The sequence below is a fragment of the Limulus polyphemus genome, unplaced genomic scaffold (genome assembly GCF_000517525.1).
Source record: "Limulus polyphemus unplaced genomic scaffold, Limulus_polyphemus-2.1.2 Scaffold428, whole genome shotgun sequence".
In the NCBI taxonomy this organism is placed as follows: Eukaryota; Metazoa; Arthropoda; class Merostomata; order Xiphosura; family Limulidae; genus Limulus; species Limulus polyphemus.
This window is the reverse complement of record NW_013666038.1, coordinates 384,184-404,523: the sequence shown is the minus strand read 5'-3', so window position 1 is coordinate 404,523 and position 20,340 is coordinate 384,184. Positions and strand designations below refer to the sequence as shown.

The 20,340-nt window shown below is 30.1% G+C and overlaps 1 protein-coding gene across 1 annotated transcript in view; it reads right to left on the bottom strand.

Moving 5' to 3' along the window:
- Nucleotides 1-451: 451 nt before the first annotated feature.
- Nucleotides 452-20,340, bottom strand: part of LOC106458203 (plasma membrane calcium-transporting ATPase 2-like) — a 227,876-nt gene continuing 207,987 nt past the window's right edge. Inside the window, exon 23 of the mRNA XM_022384342.1 lies at nt 452-6,066. Coding sequence (XP_022240050.1) covers nt 5,518-6,066 — 549 coding nt within the window. The 3' untranslated portion in view covers nt 452-5,517. The remainder of the gene's footprint in view (nt 6,067-20,340) is intronic.

Below are 20,340 nucleotides of genomic sequence, written 5' to 3'. Positions count from 1 at the left end.
TGTAGGGTTTAGATGATACATTTAAAAGCCCCCCCCCCCCAAATAACATGATCTGGTTTTCAAACGAGTTTTTACCCTGAAGACAGTAACATTAAATTGTTTAGCACAGTTTGTGCTTTAAAAAAAAACCTCTCAACATTGACATTGAATGTTTTGAAAAAATATTGTATTTAATACATAAGGTAAGCAGTAAAATGTTTAAAGAAACAAATTACAGGGAGTATTAGACCGCCAGCTGAAAATCTGTTTTGTAATAATTTGCTATTTACAGGCAGCACCAAAAACAACCAGGTTCTCAATATGGAACAGAAAACTATATAACACCTTACATGTATATTAAAAAAAAAAAGGTCTGCAACAAACATCTCAAAATGGATATATATATAATGGTCTAGATTATTTTGAGAAGCCTGCTTGGAAGGAGACAAAGAAATATACACTGACATCAGACTTAAATCTACAAATTTTTTGTGATTTAATAAACATTTCTAATGGCATCTTGTACATATACCTTTCTACATAATAATATTATGTAATTGTTACATCATAATGATTTGCAGGTAAGTTGAATAAACAAACTCCTTAACTAGTGTTAACTAAGCATGGAATACGATTTCCTTTCCACACCAATTTTGCTCATATAAAAAATTCACCATTTTTCTTTTCCAACAAATATACATAAAATTTAAAGTTTTCTCCTCTAATAAATACGGATAAAATTTCTGTTCTTTCTTTGTTTTTAACATATACAAATAATTTTTTCTTCTTCTTTAACTCCAATAGATTAAAGCCAATAAAAATTCTTTTTTAAAATATATTTGTAAGAAATATCTATTAAAATTAATCAAAGACTTTCCAATCTACCCACATAACAATACCAGAAACACAAAATAATAATACATAAAAAATCAAAAATCATAAGTAAAACAAGAAATCATAATTAAAAGGAATATTATTATTCCATCATGTATAAGTAAGATTAAAACATGCATATATTGTGTTATTGTAGTTGAAATGATAACCTCAAACACACAATTCAGAGTAGCTTAAACAACATTAGCTTTTCAAAATAAGAGGCACTCAGATTACAGCACCTTTAACAAACATTCACATGTTGGCACATGCTTTACAGCATACATTCTTTTGCAAAAGTTTTACAATCAACCCAGTCTTGTGTTCACATATGTAACAGTTCTAAGACTCAATGTAGAGTGCTCCATGGTTTTATTATTATTTAACGTGGTTTCAACCTGTTATTATTCTATATATTTATCAAACTACAGTCATGATTACGGTGGAACAATATTTTAAAGAAACTTTGAATTTTAATAACAGTATATATTTTTAAGGTACTTTATAACAAAAGAATATAAATGTTGAAATACTTAGTTGTACAGAAATGTCATATGACAACATTTTTGTCCACAAGCCCTTTATGTTTTAAAAACTGTAGTTAATCCATTTAAACCTGTTCCTAAAACTAATCAAAATTTATTGTAAAATGAGTGATTCTTGTAAGCCATTACTGAATAAATACTACAATTATTATAGTTGGTGATCTACTATGCATATCCGTTCTATTTCTCCCTCAAATTTGGGAGTGATTAATTAATTATATAATTACAATGATCTATTACATACACAAATAACCTACATTGTTGAATATGCAATTAAGACATGATGAATTAGGATAACTCAGTATACAATATTACAAATAACTATTTAATTATAGCAACAAAAACCCTTTTCAATCCGTACAAACCCATTAACAGCTAAATATAAGTCAGTACGACAACAAATACCATAATTAATCTAAATGTACACATGTCTGTTACTCTCAAGATTATGTCTACAGTTAGTTAACAGTGAATCAGTAGAACAACTATCTTTACTAATCTAAAAAAGATCTTGAAGTGAAAGCCATGATCATTTCTAATGCTGACATAATAAATTTAGATAAATCTGAGCAGAGGATCCTTTCTGAGAATCTATGGTACAACAGCAAATACCTTGATCAATGTAGAAGTAGAAGACTATGGTAGTAACCAGTATTCCTACAACTACCTAAAAATGGTTGCTACAACAACTACCTTCATTAATCTACAAGTTTCAAATTGTGGTAGTCATAATAATTCCATTCCCCCATCAACCTACAAGAAGTTATAAATATTCTTAGCACAGCTTAAGATGAATCAGTACAACGACAAATATTAATCAATCTAAAAGAACAAGACTGTAGTAATCATGCTTATTCCCAACATTGTTAAAGATTAACTACAACAACAGCAATCTTTATTCATCTACAAGTTTCAAATTGTGGTAAGCATAAATATTTTATCCTCTGCATAATCATAACCAACCTACAAGTATGTGGTTGTAGTAATCATAATTATCTTCATCACAATAAAGATGACTTACTTAATAAGTATACGAGTGTGTGACGATTGTGCTTATTCTTAGCACTAGTTAATGATCAATCAATACTACAACAACAACCTTTATAATTTACAAGTTTCAAAATGTGATAACAATGCTTATTCCCAGCAATATTTCAAGATAAGTTGATTCAACAAGAAATGTCTCTACTAGCTTAGATTTAAATGTATACAGTATTTGAGGATATTTCCAGCACTGGTGAAAAATGAATCACAACATAAAAATATCCTGACCAACCTATAAGTAGGTGATTGTAGTAATGATGATTATTTCCATAACATCTTATAAACAGCTTTCTTAATCTACAAGAAGATGAATGAGGTGGTGAAAATTATTCCCAGTACCAGTTAGACATGAGACTGTACAGTGATAAGTGTGTTTATTAACTTACAAGTATGTTATATGCTAATCTTGGTTATTTCTAGTATTAGTTCAAAATGTGACAGTACAATGACAAATATCTTGATTCATTCACAAGTAGGTAATTATGAATATTTGCAACTTTGGATAAAAATGGGAATCAGAAGGAAAAGAAAAAGTCACTTTTATATCCATCTACAAGTACATAATTGTGGCCATCACAATTAATACCAACACTAGATACAAAAAGGAATTACTTACACAGCCAATACCTCTACTGGTAACATTGTGATAATCAAAAATCTACTCCAAATATAACATGAATGACCTGCTTCTTGGTCAGCCATATATACACACACACACAAAGAAACAAATATGATCAAATTAATATAGCATACAGATAAAATCCTTAACACACTTTAATGAGTTACCTTATTTAACACATTGTCACAAATCTAACTATTAAAACATTGCAATACTTAATATTTAAATGTCATAAGTCTTAACTATTGAACACATCGTCATACTTAACACTAAGATTGTGTGACAAACTTAATTATTAACACATTGTAATACTTAACATCATGATGGTGTCACAAATCTAACTATACAACACACTGTGATACTTAACATCATGATGGTGTCACAAATCTAACTATAGAACACACTGTGATACTTAACATCATGATGGTGTCACAAATCTAACTATAGAACACACTGTGATACTTAACATCATGATGGTGTCACAAATCTAACTATAGAACACACTGTAATACTTAACATCAAGATGGTGTCACAAATCTAACTATTGAACACGTTGTAAAGCTTAATATAATAAACTTAGATAATCTGAGCAAATGGTTCTTTCTGAGAATCTGCAGTCAAATAAAATAACTGTGTGTAGTGTACAACCATCTTGTTTTGTCAGATCATTTGTTATGGCATTCAATTGCTTCTATTAAGAAGTTAACAGATATAACATAATTAATGATATGTATATTTTGCACTTTAATCATGATCTTAAACGACCTCTAAGGAATCTGCACTAATAACTCAGAATAATTAGCATTCATTTCCAAAAAGCACAAGCACATTGATTTGAATTCTAATGTTAGTAAAGCAACAGAAAACGTACTTCCACAAATTATTGTTAGTATATTTGAATAACACCAAACATAGTTGTTTTTCGAGTCCATAAAATATGCTAATAAAGAAGTATCCAAAAAATTAGAATTAAATGCTTTCTTATATTTCAAATTCACTTTCAAAGAAGTAGCCAGGGATCAAAGATAACTGTTCTTTTTATATTGTTAAGACAGACAGAGAAATTGTAAATTAACCTATGGGAAGTGCTTTGAGAATAATCTGGGGTATGTAATTTTCTGTACATAAAGGCTAGAAAACTGTTTTTGCATCTATAGAATACACAGGCAAATAATATTTAATTTGCAGACTATGTCAATTCTTGTATTTCATTGGAGTGAACTAATAAATGACTTTATAACGTTATTCATAATGTGCTACAAAATGTTTTTACTAAAACTGACAATCTATTGAATAAGACAGACATGTGAAACTTAGCAATGACTATTAGAAACAATTCACGTAAGGAATTAAAATACTGTTTTAGCAGCTAAGACCAATTCTTTTTCTTTGTATGAATTATCTTCATTCTATCATATAAAGAGCTTGAACTAATCTTAAATGATTTTCAAAAAAGACATTGTTAAGATATGTTTAAGTCACTTTGTATTTCCTAATTATAGGACAATGTTAACAAAGACCACACACAGACATACATCTTATAAAGTATTCTCTAGGTTTTTTTTTTTGTGTTACAGGTACTGACACCATAGAGTTAAAAACTGCAGGAAATTGTTTCTCACTAACAAAAGCTCCAACAGTAGTTTACTACATATCTATACACATTCATGTTTTTACAAGATTGTTAATGCTCCAGACTAAAATTTGAGAATTTTTAAAATCTGAAAAACTTAACATTTTGTCCGACAACTGGTAATGATAACGTACATGTTACAGATACAATAATGAATCATTCTTGACATCTACACCTCTATTTTTGTATCAGAAAATTTAATGGTCATAAACGTATACTTTATCAATTAGGTTCTCATCTCTTCAGTGTTGGTCAACAACATTAAATGCTCAAAATGCAAAAACAAAAGCATTCATAACCATAATACTCAAAAATGGTACACATGTTCACTGGCTGCTAATAAACCAAGTGATGGATTTAGTTAAAAGTTGCTTCTATAATTTTCTAGGAAATCATACTCAAATCAGATAGACTTTGTTGAACTGAACAAACTTTGAAAACTGCAAAACTCATGCTTTCTAGCAATATACCAACAAAGGCAAAAAATGTTTAAAATCATTCATTGAAAATCAAACAAAAAACAATACTTGATTTTGTAATTTGATTTATATAAAATATCAAGCACCTTTGCAACTTGCAGCTGAGAATGTTTATATAAGAATATAAAATATAGCATTCTGTATTTTATCATTCAAATTTATTTTAATAATACTTTCATCTCATTCCACTGAACACGTTTCTGCATCTATATTTTGGAAATACTTATCTTCACAGTCACAATTAGTTACAGACACGACATGCAAATCTTAAGTCTGACATTAAATATGCCCCACTAGCATTGATATGCTAATTTTTTTGTCTTTGCAGTTGGAAAGGCACCAGAATTAAATACTGGTTTCATGAACCTTCTTAGGAGCTGACAAAAGAAGGTAGCCCTGTGAGATAGGGCTGTTAATGTTGAGGTCTGGTCGGTTATAACTGGAGGGAAAAGAGGCATTAGAGGAAGGAGAAGAGGAAGAGTTGATGGGTGTTATACTTGTAGTAGTCGGTGAAATGGATGGGGCTCCATGCTGATTTACTGGGGATTGTGAATGCCTTGTTTGATCCATAAGTGGAGCAGTTTCTGAGTGGGAATATGGATCACTATCACTAGGAGTGAGAGTTACTGCTGAGTTGCACTCGTTCGAAGGGTTGTGCTGATCTCCTTTCTTATTCTTCGTGGGATTAGTGTTAACTTTTTTTTTACAATCACTCTGTTCATAAGGATGTTCATTAAGTGATGATGTATTCACCTCCTCATCAATGTAGCTTATATCTGAGACTGGTCTGAGTCCTGGATGATTACCAGAACTACGCAACATGTGAAAGCTAAAAGCACTACGCTTTTCCTCCATGTCTTCCAGTGTGCTTTTAAAGGCCCTGACCACCTGAAGCTGTGAAAGAGTGAAAAACGTCCATACTGCAGAGAAATTATTAGGCATGAAAGAAGTCATGTTTTGTAAGGAAAGACTGTAGATATTATACCTATATTATGTATGCACACTAAACAATAAAAAAACAACAATCATTGTCCATTTCCCTAAAGCCTTAAAAATGTATTTGTTTTACAATATAACTACATTCTCCTTCATACAAAACTATCCAGTCCTATCTCTCTCCCCCAGCTAACTGTGAACCAAGCAGGATTTACAAAATGTCAGCCAACACACATGCAGCCTGGAACTACACCTAAAACTGCAATGGAAAAACCACAAACCAAAGAACTACACTGCAAATCCAAGTACTAACAGAGGAGAAAGGAAGTCATGCAGGATCAATGAAAACGAGGGTTACTGAACTATTTGTGTTTTAGATAATTATAAAAGTGATATGACACACAATACTTCATGCATAATTATCAATTCTTTCTTATACAAAAAAAAATTCCAAATTCTCTGGAACTGTGCTGTTAGATGACTTTAATACTGACTTAAATTAAAACATTTTAACATAACAGATTATAAAATCTGGAGTATTTAATTCAGTTAAGATAAAATTATGAACAACATAACATGGATTTATCTACAGAAAGAAATGCAACTTCAATATAATTACATAAGCTTCTCATATCTTAACTATTATTTTATAATCTGGATTAGAATAAGCTTACTTAGCCCTGCAATAGAAACACTCCTACAAGTTGTATCAGTATGCAAATGTACTGAGGGTAATAAATAATGTGCAACAAAAGTTAACCTACTGTAATGAAAAAATCCTCTACAACTACCATGTGTTATACTAAAAAAATATATGGCCTTTCTCTCCTACGAGTATTACCAAATTCAAGAAAAAAAAATTCTTACCTAACACTGTATTTTCTTGTATAAGAACATTGTCCTAATTTCACCATATGGGTTTTAAAATTGTGGTACTAACTAGAAGTAATATTACTGTGTACACTAATATTTTACAGTAAAAGTTAAGTAAAAAATAAACATTTTTATTTTATAATGAAAGTTCAAAAAGTAATAATAAAATAGTGAAAATCAGAATTTTCTATTTAAAACAACAATGTCTCTCAAAATAGAAAAATTTCTTCCTTCAAACCAAACAAGTTCATCTGGTATGTATATCGCTTCATGACTCACTTTCAATATTTTCATATGACTTCACAAACTCTAGTCAACATATCAAAAAATTTGATATGGAATTTTTTACATAAATTCATACTGCAAATGTATTAAATATATTTGTTTTCTTGAACTTGATGCAAAGCTAGATGAAGATTATCTACTCTAGTCATCCCTAATTTTAAAGAGAGAAAGCAGTTAGTCAACATCACCCACCACCAATCCTTAGACTACTAATATCTGACCAAATAGCTGGACTTGACCATCACTCTTATAAAACACCCATGTCCCCAAAGAGCCACAGTCCAACATGCTAACCACTGGGCTGCACTCAACCCCAAATTATATTAAATGATACCTTCAAAGTTACAGTGAAAAGATATTGTCAATTAAATATATTTTTTATACATTAACATATATATATACATATTTATACACATACACACAACTTAAAATTGAAAATGATTAATTTCTAACTCTGTGGTCAGGTATTATCTCCTAAAATACATAATTTTCAGGGCAACCAATATGACACCTTTAAAAATAGAAGTTATATGAGCAACTCTCCAATCTTCAGGCACCTGCTCACTATCTATTGACCTATCAACAATGAAAAAGGGCATCTTGAATATATGATTTTTGACTTCCTTTGAAACCCTGATGGAAAAGCTTGTTTGGCCCCAATACCTTATCTGTTTTTAATCTCTCCAATGTTCTACTTAACAAAATTAATATCACATGATTCAGGTGAATTCCAGTATTTTCCACAGACTGTTAATATCCTCACTCATGATAACAGAAGAGAAATAAATATCTAAAAGCTCAGCTATCTCAGTCTTTAACAAAAACCTTGTCATTAGTATCTTTTAAAGGTCCAGTCCTCATTTTAAAATTTTCCTTACCTTTAACGTAATTAAAAAAACATTCTGTTTGCTAACACCATTAACCAACTGTTTACTATAAGTCTATTTGGATTTCCTAATTTCTTTATTTTTAACCAAATCCCTAGCTTTGTAAATCTTCCAACATATCTGTCAATTTAAATTCTATAAATTTATGACATTTATCCTTGATTTTTTCTTTAATATCTATAGTAATCTCATTAGGTTTGATCTTCTCCAATTTTCTTTATTTCTTTTTTAGGAATATGTATATCTAACTAAAAGTAATTTATTTCAAACAATTTCACATATCCCATTTTAACACATTATTCCAATTCAAATTTGATGAATCTTGTCTCATGGCCTCAAAACTGGCTTTCTGAAAATTAGAAACTAAACTTATATTTCTCTTTCAACATGTAGCCAAGTACCAGACTTCATTATGCAATGATAATTTTTACCCAGATGTTCCTCCACTACAACTCCTGCAGTCATATACTCATTAGTGGTTAACAATAAAATCTACAGTGGCAACCCCACCTCACTCACTCTCTGGAAACACCCTGAATCAATTTAAAGAAATTTCTCTTTCTCACTGTTTCATTCTATACAATCTCAATCAATGTGTTTAAAATTGTCTCCCATAACTACTGAATCAGTATTTCTGGTTAGTAGCAACCCTTATATCATTGTACAATTTTTCATTGACATTATCTGTCTGATCAGACAGCCCATAACAACTGTCAATAAAACACTTTATATTCTTGAAACTCTTGATTATAACCCATATACATTCAACTTTTTTGATAGCTTTTTATGTCCTCAATCCCAACAGGCTGAAGTTCATCCCTTATATATAAAGCCACCCTACCCCTCACCTCTAAAAAACCTCTCACTATTAAATAACTCACAATGTAGAACTTCAAAATAATTCCTATTATCAATGTTTTCCACAAATCTAACCATTTCTGATTATATCACTGTATGCCCTAATTCAACCATTCTGTCCCTATTATGCCTGTTAGAATAATAAAACCAATCTTGATCTTGTATTTACTGCTTATCTTTAAATATGACTGACTTATCATTAAACCTTTAAGCTTCTTTTCTATATCTACTTCTCCTATCGATTTACTTCTAATTTCCAAAGCTCAGTCACCACTATACAAGTTTAGCTTAAAATTGTCTTTATTGAATATCATTAGAGCTTTATTAAACATTATTCTACCTAATCTATTTAAGTAGAGCCTATCTCTAGCATATAAATCACCTTTAAGTTAAAACTATCCCACGGGTATAACCAGCCCATATTATTGATAATCTTTCTTAAACCTTGGATCCTGCTAAGTAATTCATTGGAACACGTAGCTCAAAGGAGTACTTCTATCCCTGTACTTTTGAAGGACTTCTTCATACTTTATAAGAAGCTCATTTGTTTACAAGTTTCAACATGAAATACAAAAAGACAATGTTTCTTTGTACCAGTAACTAAACTAATAATGTGCTCTACAATGTCCTGAACATTAGCACCTAGCAGGTCCTAATCTTTCTATGTTCCCCAATACAAATAACTTTATCAGAATACATAATCAGAGAGTATTACCCCACTATATAAACGTCTTGCTAATCTTTTTTCTCATTACAAGCATCTAAAAATTCAGACGTGTTAGAGACTGGTACCTGAATGCTACTGTTTGAAGATGTTTTTGAAGTAAAATTGTGTTTGGTTTATCTTTCTGTTGATTTCTAACAAAAGCCTGTATACATACAGAAAAAAAGGAGGCTACTTTAGTTACAACAACATCCAAAACAGTGATAAAGTGTATAAGAGATCAAAAGGTAATATGATAATATTGATAGAGGTTAATTTTCTGAGAAAGAAAATAAATCCTTGTTTTTCTGTTAACTTACAAAATATGATATCAATAGACAGCACCTTTAGTAGTTGAATTGTAGTTGTTAAAGATTATGATTTCTATGCTCTACATAAAAGCATCAGCAAATTTGTAACATTCTGGTCCCATAGTTGTATCATCAGCCTTGATATAGGACACAAAGCAGTTAAGATTAGGACATCTTTGACTATTTACATCAATAGTTTCAGTATTAGGTCTGTTAAGTTTTAGTACACCTGATTCACAAGTGTTCACAACCTCAGTGTGTAAGTACTATGTTTACAATTTACTCAATCCAAAGAATGATTCCTTTCTGATAATTCTGATTGGGTATTATTTTATGATAAAATGTAGGAAAATGCACCTACAGCCCAGAGTCCAGAGCACAATATTTTTTGTTTTTGGCATAATGGGACATGAACTATGGCATCTCAGCTCTACAGTTTGACATGCTAAGAAATGAGCTATGCTTTAAATTAAAGAACAAAGGTAAGTACATTTAGTCTAGAAAAATATTATTTTCATTAACATGACTGAAGATAAGCCTATGAATTTATATATAATAAAGAAATATTCCTTCCTGACAGGACTGTTGAATAAGAACATGTGATTTATTTGTCTAAACAAAGAATTTAATGGGTTTAAAACTCTCTCGGTTATTGAATCTACATATGATTTTCCAAGGCAATGTAATTACCTATCACAGTTTCTGTTGTATTTGTTTATAAAGAAATGCATGCACTACTTCGTGATATAACATTTTAAGAAATCATAAATGCTGTTCTTTTAAACAATTTAAAACAAAGACGAAAACAGTCAACAACTTTTGAGTAAAAAAATATACTAAACTAGCATTTAAGAATTATGATTGTCAGGTCTAAAATGTACCTTTTACCAGTTCCTAAGGCTCAGAGTAATGTAAACTTAAGTATTGTCAAAAACCAGTGTTGAAAATAAAAATCTTTCTCAAGATGCCATCTCTAAACTATTCTTATATTAATTAGCCCTAAAATATCTAATGACAACTTATATAATTAATATAACAATTTCTTTTTTTCAAAGATAAAATCAGATGACTTCAAGTCAAATATTTCAATAATAAACCAACCATCAAACTAATTTCATTAAGTAGTGTTCTCAACTTATTGACCAAAAGCCTGTTCCAATGCTTTCTCTTTGTGAGAATCTTGAAAAAGCTATAAAGAACAGCCACAATCATATTTGTGCAGAACATGATTATCTATAAAAGGATGCTGCTGTTTTACATAAGAATTTGAATTATTTGGTAAGTTGGGATTACAAATGGCAAATGGCTTTTAATTATGATAAATGCAAGGTAATGCATGTATGCTATCACAGTTTGAATTATGAGTGTAACTTTGATGAGAATAGCCTTAACAGTACTATGAAAGAAAAGGATCGTAGTGTTCTGGTTCATCAGTCTTTTAAGCCAACCAAGCAATGTGTTGTTGACAGTGGTAGGTCAAACAGTATTTTAGGTTGTATCTATACAATTACTGAATACAAATCTTAAGAGATTATACTCTCATTGTATAGGTCACATTTGGAATACTGTATTCATTCTTGGGCTCCTTACCTTAAATAAAGACACTGAACTGGATTCAGAGTAAGGCTACTATGATGATACATGGGATGGAAAGCTTGTCACAAGAGGACATATTATGAATATGTTTTCTCTTGCTAAAAGAGTTAGAGAAGATCTGATTGAGGTATTTAAGATTGGTAAGAGAACTGATACCATTGATGCATCATATTGTTTTTGCATTTAATGGTGAGAATTATAAGACAAGAGGACACTAATATATAAACTTTAGCTAAGACAGCTTTATTTTTCTAACAGGGTAGTTGACCTGGTAGATGCACTTAATTTAAGGGAGTTTAAAGGAAGGCTTGATAAAGATTTGAATGATAAGGGCTGGCTTTGAGTGTTTTATTCTCATTTTAGAGTTTGGTACAGTGGATAGGGTAAGCTAGATCGACCAACAAGCCCCTTGTTGTCCTTAAATTATATGTATTTATTATTGTGCAATGCTGAACTTATAAAATTGGACATAAAATGCAGTGCATTCTTTATTTAGTTATGAAGTTTATTATTATGTTTACAATTCCAAAATATAGATCTATTACCATCATGAAGTCTTGTAAAAATTAAGAAAATCAAAGATTTTTGAATGACTATAAAAACTTGGTTACACTAAATTTTAAAGTTTCCGTTAGGTAGTTTTTGTTGATTTCAGAGAATTAAAGTTTTTAAATTTTAAAATCAATCAAAAGTTGAATCATGTAAGGCACTAAGAGTAATTTTGACAAATTGTTTTCATTTCCAAAAGAACATCTTAGTAATGCAGATTATTAATGAAATGCTGAGACACCAGTATATTAAGGTTTATTATTCAAGCTTTGATGCTGTCTTTGTGTATATTAATATTCCTTTGGAAAAAATCTTGGAACTTGCTATGGATCTTGTATATAAAAATAACAACAACAGAATGAAACTACCTAAGCATATATTCTTCAGAAATAATGAGATTTCCCCCAAACATTCACACTTCTAATTCAACAACAGTGTGACCAAGTTTACGGTGTGGCAATGGGAACAGGATTGGTGTCATCAACTGCCAACTTGTTTCTTTGTTTCAAACCTACATATCATTGGAAACACGTTGATGATACATCTCTAATGATTCTGAATATTCTAACATTTCTTAAAATATCTCAACAAGTAGCATGATGGTAACAAACTTACCAGCAACTTTTTTGTTGAAATATGTTACTAAAATTGCCTGGTTTAATGTGAACTGTATCATAAAAAATGAATTTACTAGCTTAATTATGACTCTTTTATCTCCAATTTATTGAAAAACTTTAATTAAAATTTTTATTCATGGTGCCTATAGCATCATCAGCATATAGGAATATCTACATAAAATATTTTAAAACATTACATGTTTTCAAACAAAACATTTTTCCTGAAAGTTATGCTGATAACATCATATGTGATTATTTAAGTAAAATCAATATTTCAAGCCAATTAAAATTATATGTTCCAATTTAACCCATCAACAATGTTGCCATATTCTAGAAACATGAATTGTCTGTGAAAAAAACCAACTGCATAAGACTTTTCATAGACCTTTCTACATACTGATGTAATAGTAACTTTTAAACATGTCTGCTGATTAAAACGTTTTTTTAGATTTAAATACAAAATAACATCTGATACAGTTTCAACTTATGACTTTAAATATCTTAGATGAAAGTCCAGGTACACAGACTGACCACTAGGTAACTCAAATGCAGGTGAAAAGTATGTAAATTTGCTAGCTGCTAACAAAATAAGAATCCTTAAATGTGACACTACAGTTCATTTAAGATTCTCACAAAGGGGTTATGATAAGCAAAGCTTGAGCATAAAATACGCCTTTGATGAATAAATTAGAGTAACAATTTAATTAAACATGTTTGACAGATACTTTATTACTGATTCTTTTCCCATCACTTTTAACAAAAGGATAAAATGTAACGAACTTGGATAGCTATAAAGTTTATTTGAATCTTAGTCAAGTACAGGTTTTAAGAGTGTTAGACCTTGGTAAAAACTCACAAAATCCCTCACAAGTGAAATTAGATTGAGCTTGTTAACCTTTAGTTTAGAAAATATACAAGAACTTAAGATTACAATACAATCTAACACTACATTGAACAAGGGCTGAAAAAATAAACATGTTTCTGGATTAAAGTACCAAAAATTAACGAAAATCTAAGGTTGAGTTAACGTGGACTGAAAGATTTATCTTGAAAAGTTCAATGCATGTGTCGTTAAATGAGTTTGATGAAATGTAATAACATCACTGACTTTTTGTTATTCTGTTGAGAATTCTTTCACTCTCTTTTTTTTGGTAATACTCAACAATATTCATTGTCACTTAACAACAAACTATCACCTGATTGTTCTTAGGCCAACTATGGTGTTTATGTTGAATGCTCAATATTCATGTTGATTTGTTAGAAAGGTTTGTTTATTTGTTACTTTGATAACTTTGGTGATATAACAACAGAATAGTTTCATTCAGAAGTTTTATGACATTAAGTTGTAACCAAAAGCAAAATAATATTTACCAAGTAGTGTTTCAGCTAAGCCTTATAGTTTGAATAGCTTTCGAATAGTTGACTATTCTTCTTCAGGAGAATAAATTCATTGCACCTTTTATATGTGATCCTGTGTGCTAATTCTTCTTTCAAAATAAATATAAGTAATAATAATATTAAACATATAATGATTTAAGTCATCGGAATAGTTTTCCATCACCTATTAGTAAAACTAATAGGTTTACCTAATGTCTTATTTAGACAAGATAATTTCTGTAGCTTTGTATCAAATATAATCAACACAGGAACATAATGATAATATATAAAAAAAAAATAACAAAAATTCCCAGGTCTGTGTTTTTGTCATAAGTCTTCTAAACTTCCCATTAAACTTCACTGTTCTTCCCTATAGGTGCTGGATTTTGTCACCTTCCTACAAAACCATAAATTACTTCTCACACCATCTTAGTCATTCTAAATTGACATAAATAGTTTATAATCTGCTCTGTCAAATGGTATTTACATTTTACCTATAGCATTTTCAAAGCTGAGTTTTGTTAGTAAAGTGTGAAGTCATAAAAGATTGTGAATGAGAAGCTGAACTAATAAAATCAGAGAAAAAAAAAGGAAAATCATGAGAAACAGATCCTTGAGAATTATATTCTCAAAGGAATATAGTTTCTTAGCAAATGTAAATCTATGCTGTGGGATGTTCAGAAAAAATTCTAAAAAAATTGACAAATGTGTCGTTTACAGGTGAAACTCCTTGGAGTTGTGCAGAAATGGAAGTTTCAAAAGCTTTTTAATTTTTCTTTACAAATTTCATTAAATAAGTTAAGATTAAAAAAAGGTGTTGAAACATTTAAATTTATTATTTGTACAGAAATTGTACTTGACACCTGAAAGGTGCCTATTGATTTGGATATGATTAACCCCAAATAAATTTTGAGAGTTGAGTGTAAATTAAGTAATAAATAACTAAGAAAAATCAGTTCTTTTAAAGTATATTTCGGGATGCAGTTGATTACTATGTATCATTTTATGAAGTATAATTATTACCTTACAAAACATTTATTCTATGCCATACTGAGCTAGCTCCCCCACCCACTTGTATTGTACTTCCTTCCACCTCTCTAAGCACTGTGACAATTAGTGATTTTATAACAATATATATATATATATACACTAAAGCTGTACTGACAATATTAAATTGATACTTTAGCTACAATAATTGGAAACTCCATATCTAGCCAAATCTCCTGCACACTTTAATTTAGGTTCCAGGAGTAAGTTATTCTGAACAATACACACATTCATGAGATCACAGTAATTTTATTTTATTGCCATAAAGGACACACATCATGATTTAAATTACAGAAGCAACATTGACCTTATGCAGAAGTCTTAAATTATTTCAGATACACCAGTAATTACTATGCATATCCTTTTCCATCACTCCAAAAACTTGACACGAAAACAATAGTATGGAGCTTAATTCATTGACTTTTAAGGTTTAACTGTATTTGATATTCATTTCAATCTGTATTTGGCAATTTTCTATTGAAAATAAATTTAGAATGTCTTACAAAATAAAGTTGTTACTGTTTATGATTTTTTTATTGGAAATCCTTTAACTATAAGTTACTCAACCATACGTGTAACAGAATGTGTCACTCTTCTTGTTTATAAAGCTTAAAGCAGGAGAGCAAATCTTGTTTCTCCACTTATCACATTAAGCATAACATAAAATATAAAAGAACTGGTCAGGAAACACAAGTTAAGAATGTATGATGCTATTCAGAGGGAATATATTCATCAGCATTACAATATTAATAAATGATATATAAAAAACATAACAAAATGCCTAATATTATGTTAAATGATAAATTTTGTTTGATTAATATTAAATTAAAATGAAACAAAACTTTCATGGCCTTATATTACAAATACTATCTATGGAGGTTTGATCTTTTTTCACTCCAGATACTTAAGCTAAAACTAAACCATGTATCTTCTTGTTAATCTTAAGAAATTTAAAAACTTTTAGATAAAACTCTTTCATAGTTTACATCTGAACAGTCAATAAGATAGATCTACATAGAAAGCCTCTGTATCACACCATTAAATCACCTGAAATAATGTAAATACTTTAGAAACACAATGAAATGTCTTACAGTTGATGCCACTCCATCTATCTCATCTTTTTATTTAGTCTTCTAAATACATTACAATGTATATTACTTTATGGGACAAGATGATTCAAGACTAATTATTGTTTTACGACCCTTAAGTTTTATAATTTAAGAACAAATAGTGTGATGATCATTTAATTTTTTACAGTTGATTTTACTAACACTATTAAATTTCAAAACTACAAGATTATAAGATCTGGTTGGTTTTGTTTATTTTAGATTAAATAAACAATTCAGAATAGATAAGATTTTATGACTGAACAAACAGACTAAATGAGACTTCCATTTTTAGGATTATATAACACATTATAGTTTCATATGTAAGAAAATTTAGATTTTTTGACAGATTATACAGAATGACAAAAACGAATTTGTGATGGAATGCTTTAATAATTTAAGAGAACAAAAATAATATAAACACTCAGATGTATGAGTAGATGTGAGAGAAATTGAGGAGAGTGCAAGTTTTACGTCTGGAAAAAAGAATCATCTCTGATAGCTTAAGCTTGCTATAAGAAAGTACGCTTCCAAAGAATTTATGCTTTATGTTAGAACTTAATTGACTAATGATTTTGGTAAGGTTTAGATTTTATGGTTGAATAGACTAATGACTGAAAAAGTTTGAATTTGTGACTAAATATACAATTATTTTGAAATGTGAAACTTTCAGGCTTGCATATACAAATACTAAAAATAATTTTTGTATTTTTTATTGTACAGACTAAGATTTCAGGGGATATAGATAATATTGAAAGGAAAATTAATGATTTAAGAATCTATAGTATGACAGGACAAAAAGATAATCTAAAATATCTTAAATTTAAAAATTAACGTTTCAGGGACGATTATAGACAGATATATGACACAAAAGTTTTAAGGTTTTATAAACATAAAGGCAAATTTCAGAGAACTAAAATGTTAATTAGATTATTAAAATGTACTTATAATCTGACAAAATAACTGGTTCAAGATAGGCATGATTTTATGATTTGACTACACTTAAAATTCAGGTATTTGTTTTATAATTCAATACATTAACTTGTAAGAATTTAGATATATCTTTTAAATACTTTGATTCAGTATAATTTATAAAATTATCACTACACAGAATATTGACTTTAAAGCAGTTATATATTATGAATACACACACTTAAGATGAATACTTATTTGACAGAGCACATGACTGTTTTACATGAGATGGATGCCCAAAGTACTTCACAGTCAAATTCTACTATCTTGCTACAGTACTATTTCATAAAATATTCCCATATATGACTTTGCTGATACAGTTTATGTGTAAAAGAAACTATTAATTATACAATGCATATCTTCAATTATAATTAACTTATGGGCTGTACAGGTGGGTGTTAAGTAACCTGTTCTTTAAATTTTGACATAACTTTTACTAGTTTCTCTTAGAAAAAAAAAAATTCACTCATGAAATGTGCACTGCATGATGAGATGCAAGTGGAAAAGTTGTTGTATGATGTAGTTAAACAAAAATTGCTAGGGTAGTTTACAGATAATGAGATACAAGTGTGAAAACCATGGTATGATGTAGTTAAACAAAAATTGCTAGGGTAGTTTACAAACAATAAGATAATGAGATACAAGTGTGAAAGCTATGGTATGATGTAGCTATTCAAGAATAGCTAGGGTAGTTTACAAATAATAAGATAATGAGATACCAGTGTGAAAGCTATGGTATGATGTAGCTATTCAAGAATAGCTAGGGTAGTTTACAAATAATAAGATAATGAGATACCAGTGTGAAAACCATGGTATGATGTAGCTATTCAAGAATAGCTAGGGTAGTTTACAAATAATAAGATAATGAGATACCATGTGTGAAAACCATGGTATGATGTAGCTATTCAAGAATAGCTAGGGTAGTTTACAAATAATAAGATAATGAGATACCAGTGTGAAAGCTATGGTATGATGTAGCTATTCAAGAATGGCTAGAGTAGTCTACAAACAATAAGATAATGAGATACAAGTGTGAAAGCTATGGTATGATGTAGCTATTCAAGAATGGCTAGAGTAGTCTACAAACAATAAGATAATGAGATACAAGTGTGAAAGCTATGGTATGATGTAGCTATTCAAGAATGGCTAGAGTAGTCTACAAACAATAATATAATGAGATACAAGTGTGAAAGCTATAGTATGATGTAGCTATTCAAGAATGGATACAGTAGTATAGAAAGAATAAGATGATGAGACATATGCATGAAAGAATAGCTAGAGTAGTTTACAAACAATAAAATGATGAGACACAAGGGTGAAAGCCATGGTGTTATGTAGCTAGCCAAGAATGGCTAGCTAGAGTAGTTTAGAAACAATAAAATGATGATACACAAGGGTGAAAGCTATGGTATGATGTAATTAGCCAAGAATGGATATAGTAGTATACAAACAATAAGATGATGAGACATATGCGTGAAAGTCATGGTGATTTGGAATAAGTGAGATTTCATTAAATAAATGTTTACTTTCTTTTATCCTCATTATTCAGTGCTATTTATAACTCCAAGTAGTGAACTGCATAACGAAATTAAATTTAACAAAAAATAGTTGTTTAAAAATTATAGAAATAATTAAAATGAGACAGAAACAATAATCTGGCCATGACAAAGAAAATGTAATTATAATAGTACTGCATATTATGTTTGTAGCCTTAATGCTAACTTTTGTGATAAAACGACCGAAAAATATTAAACTTCTTTTAAGTTAACTTAAATTTTTACTTACAGATGCTCACTGGCTGTTTGTTCACAAACAACTGTAAACAGTTGGAGAGATTTCCAAAGGTACAAAATATAGTTTGATCCAATACAATGCACATAATTTTGGAGTTTATCTCAAATGCATATTATAAGAGATTCTCTATCAAAATTGACAAGACTTTCTTATTACCACAGTGACATGCAGAGACTAGACTATCATGTCATTTACCTAGTGTTGAGATTACTAATTTTAACATGTTTACTTACTGTCTTAAGATAACTAACTTCAACATGTTATTTACTTGTTGTCTTTAGATAACTAATTTTAACATTATATTTACTTGCCTTGAGATGAATAATTTACATATTTTCTTACACAAATAATTTTAACATTTTATTTACGTACTGTCCTAAGATAACTAATTCCAACATAATATTTACTTCTTGTCTTGAGATAACCATTTCTAACATGATATTTAATTCTTGTCTTGAGGTAAATAATTCTCACACAATGTTGAGTTGTTGTCTTGAGATAACTAACTCTACCATAGTATATACTGTATACTATAGTTACTAATTCTCACACAATATTAAGTTGTTGTCTTGAGATAACTAACACATATAGCTAGAATCCCATATTGAATAGGTGGAGGAACCGATGCATGGGAGAAAAGAGAAGCATCTTCCAAAAGACACCCCCCCAAGAAGGAACCCTCAAAAAAGAGGATGATACATGGAAGACCTCACCACTTCTGTACCAGGTATACTCTTCTTCCAGAGATGGAAAAGGTGGACAAAAATGAGGAGCACATTTCATTGTGGGTAAAAGAAGGGATGTGCCACAAGGTGTAGAGTGACTATGAAGCAATGGACTGTACAAGGCAAGTCAACTGCACCCTAAAGTCTATCACCAGGAACTGATATTCATGCGGGGGTAAGACGAGAATTATGCTGTCGGTAAGTCGATTTCAATCCAAAACTCAACTGCCGGAGACCAACATTAAAGCAGGGGTAGGAAAGAACATCATACTGTCTTCACCTCAAGTTCAGCCAACCAGAGGGAGAATTATCACCACCAATCTGTGAACAGGAATGTGATGAGAATGAAATAACAGATATATCCCTATCAAACCAAACATACCAGAACCACTTCAAACTCAGTTCCATCCTTGGCATAAAGACATCAAGAGAGCAACAATCAAGTGTACCCATCGTGACCCACCACACAGGGAAATAAGTGAGCAGGGACACCTTGAACATGTTTGAGGACTTATGTTGATTGGTTCAACTC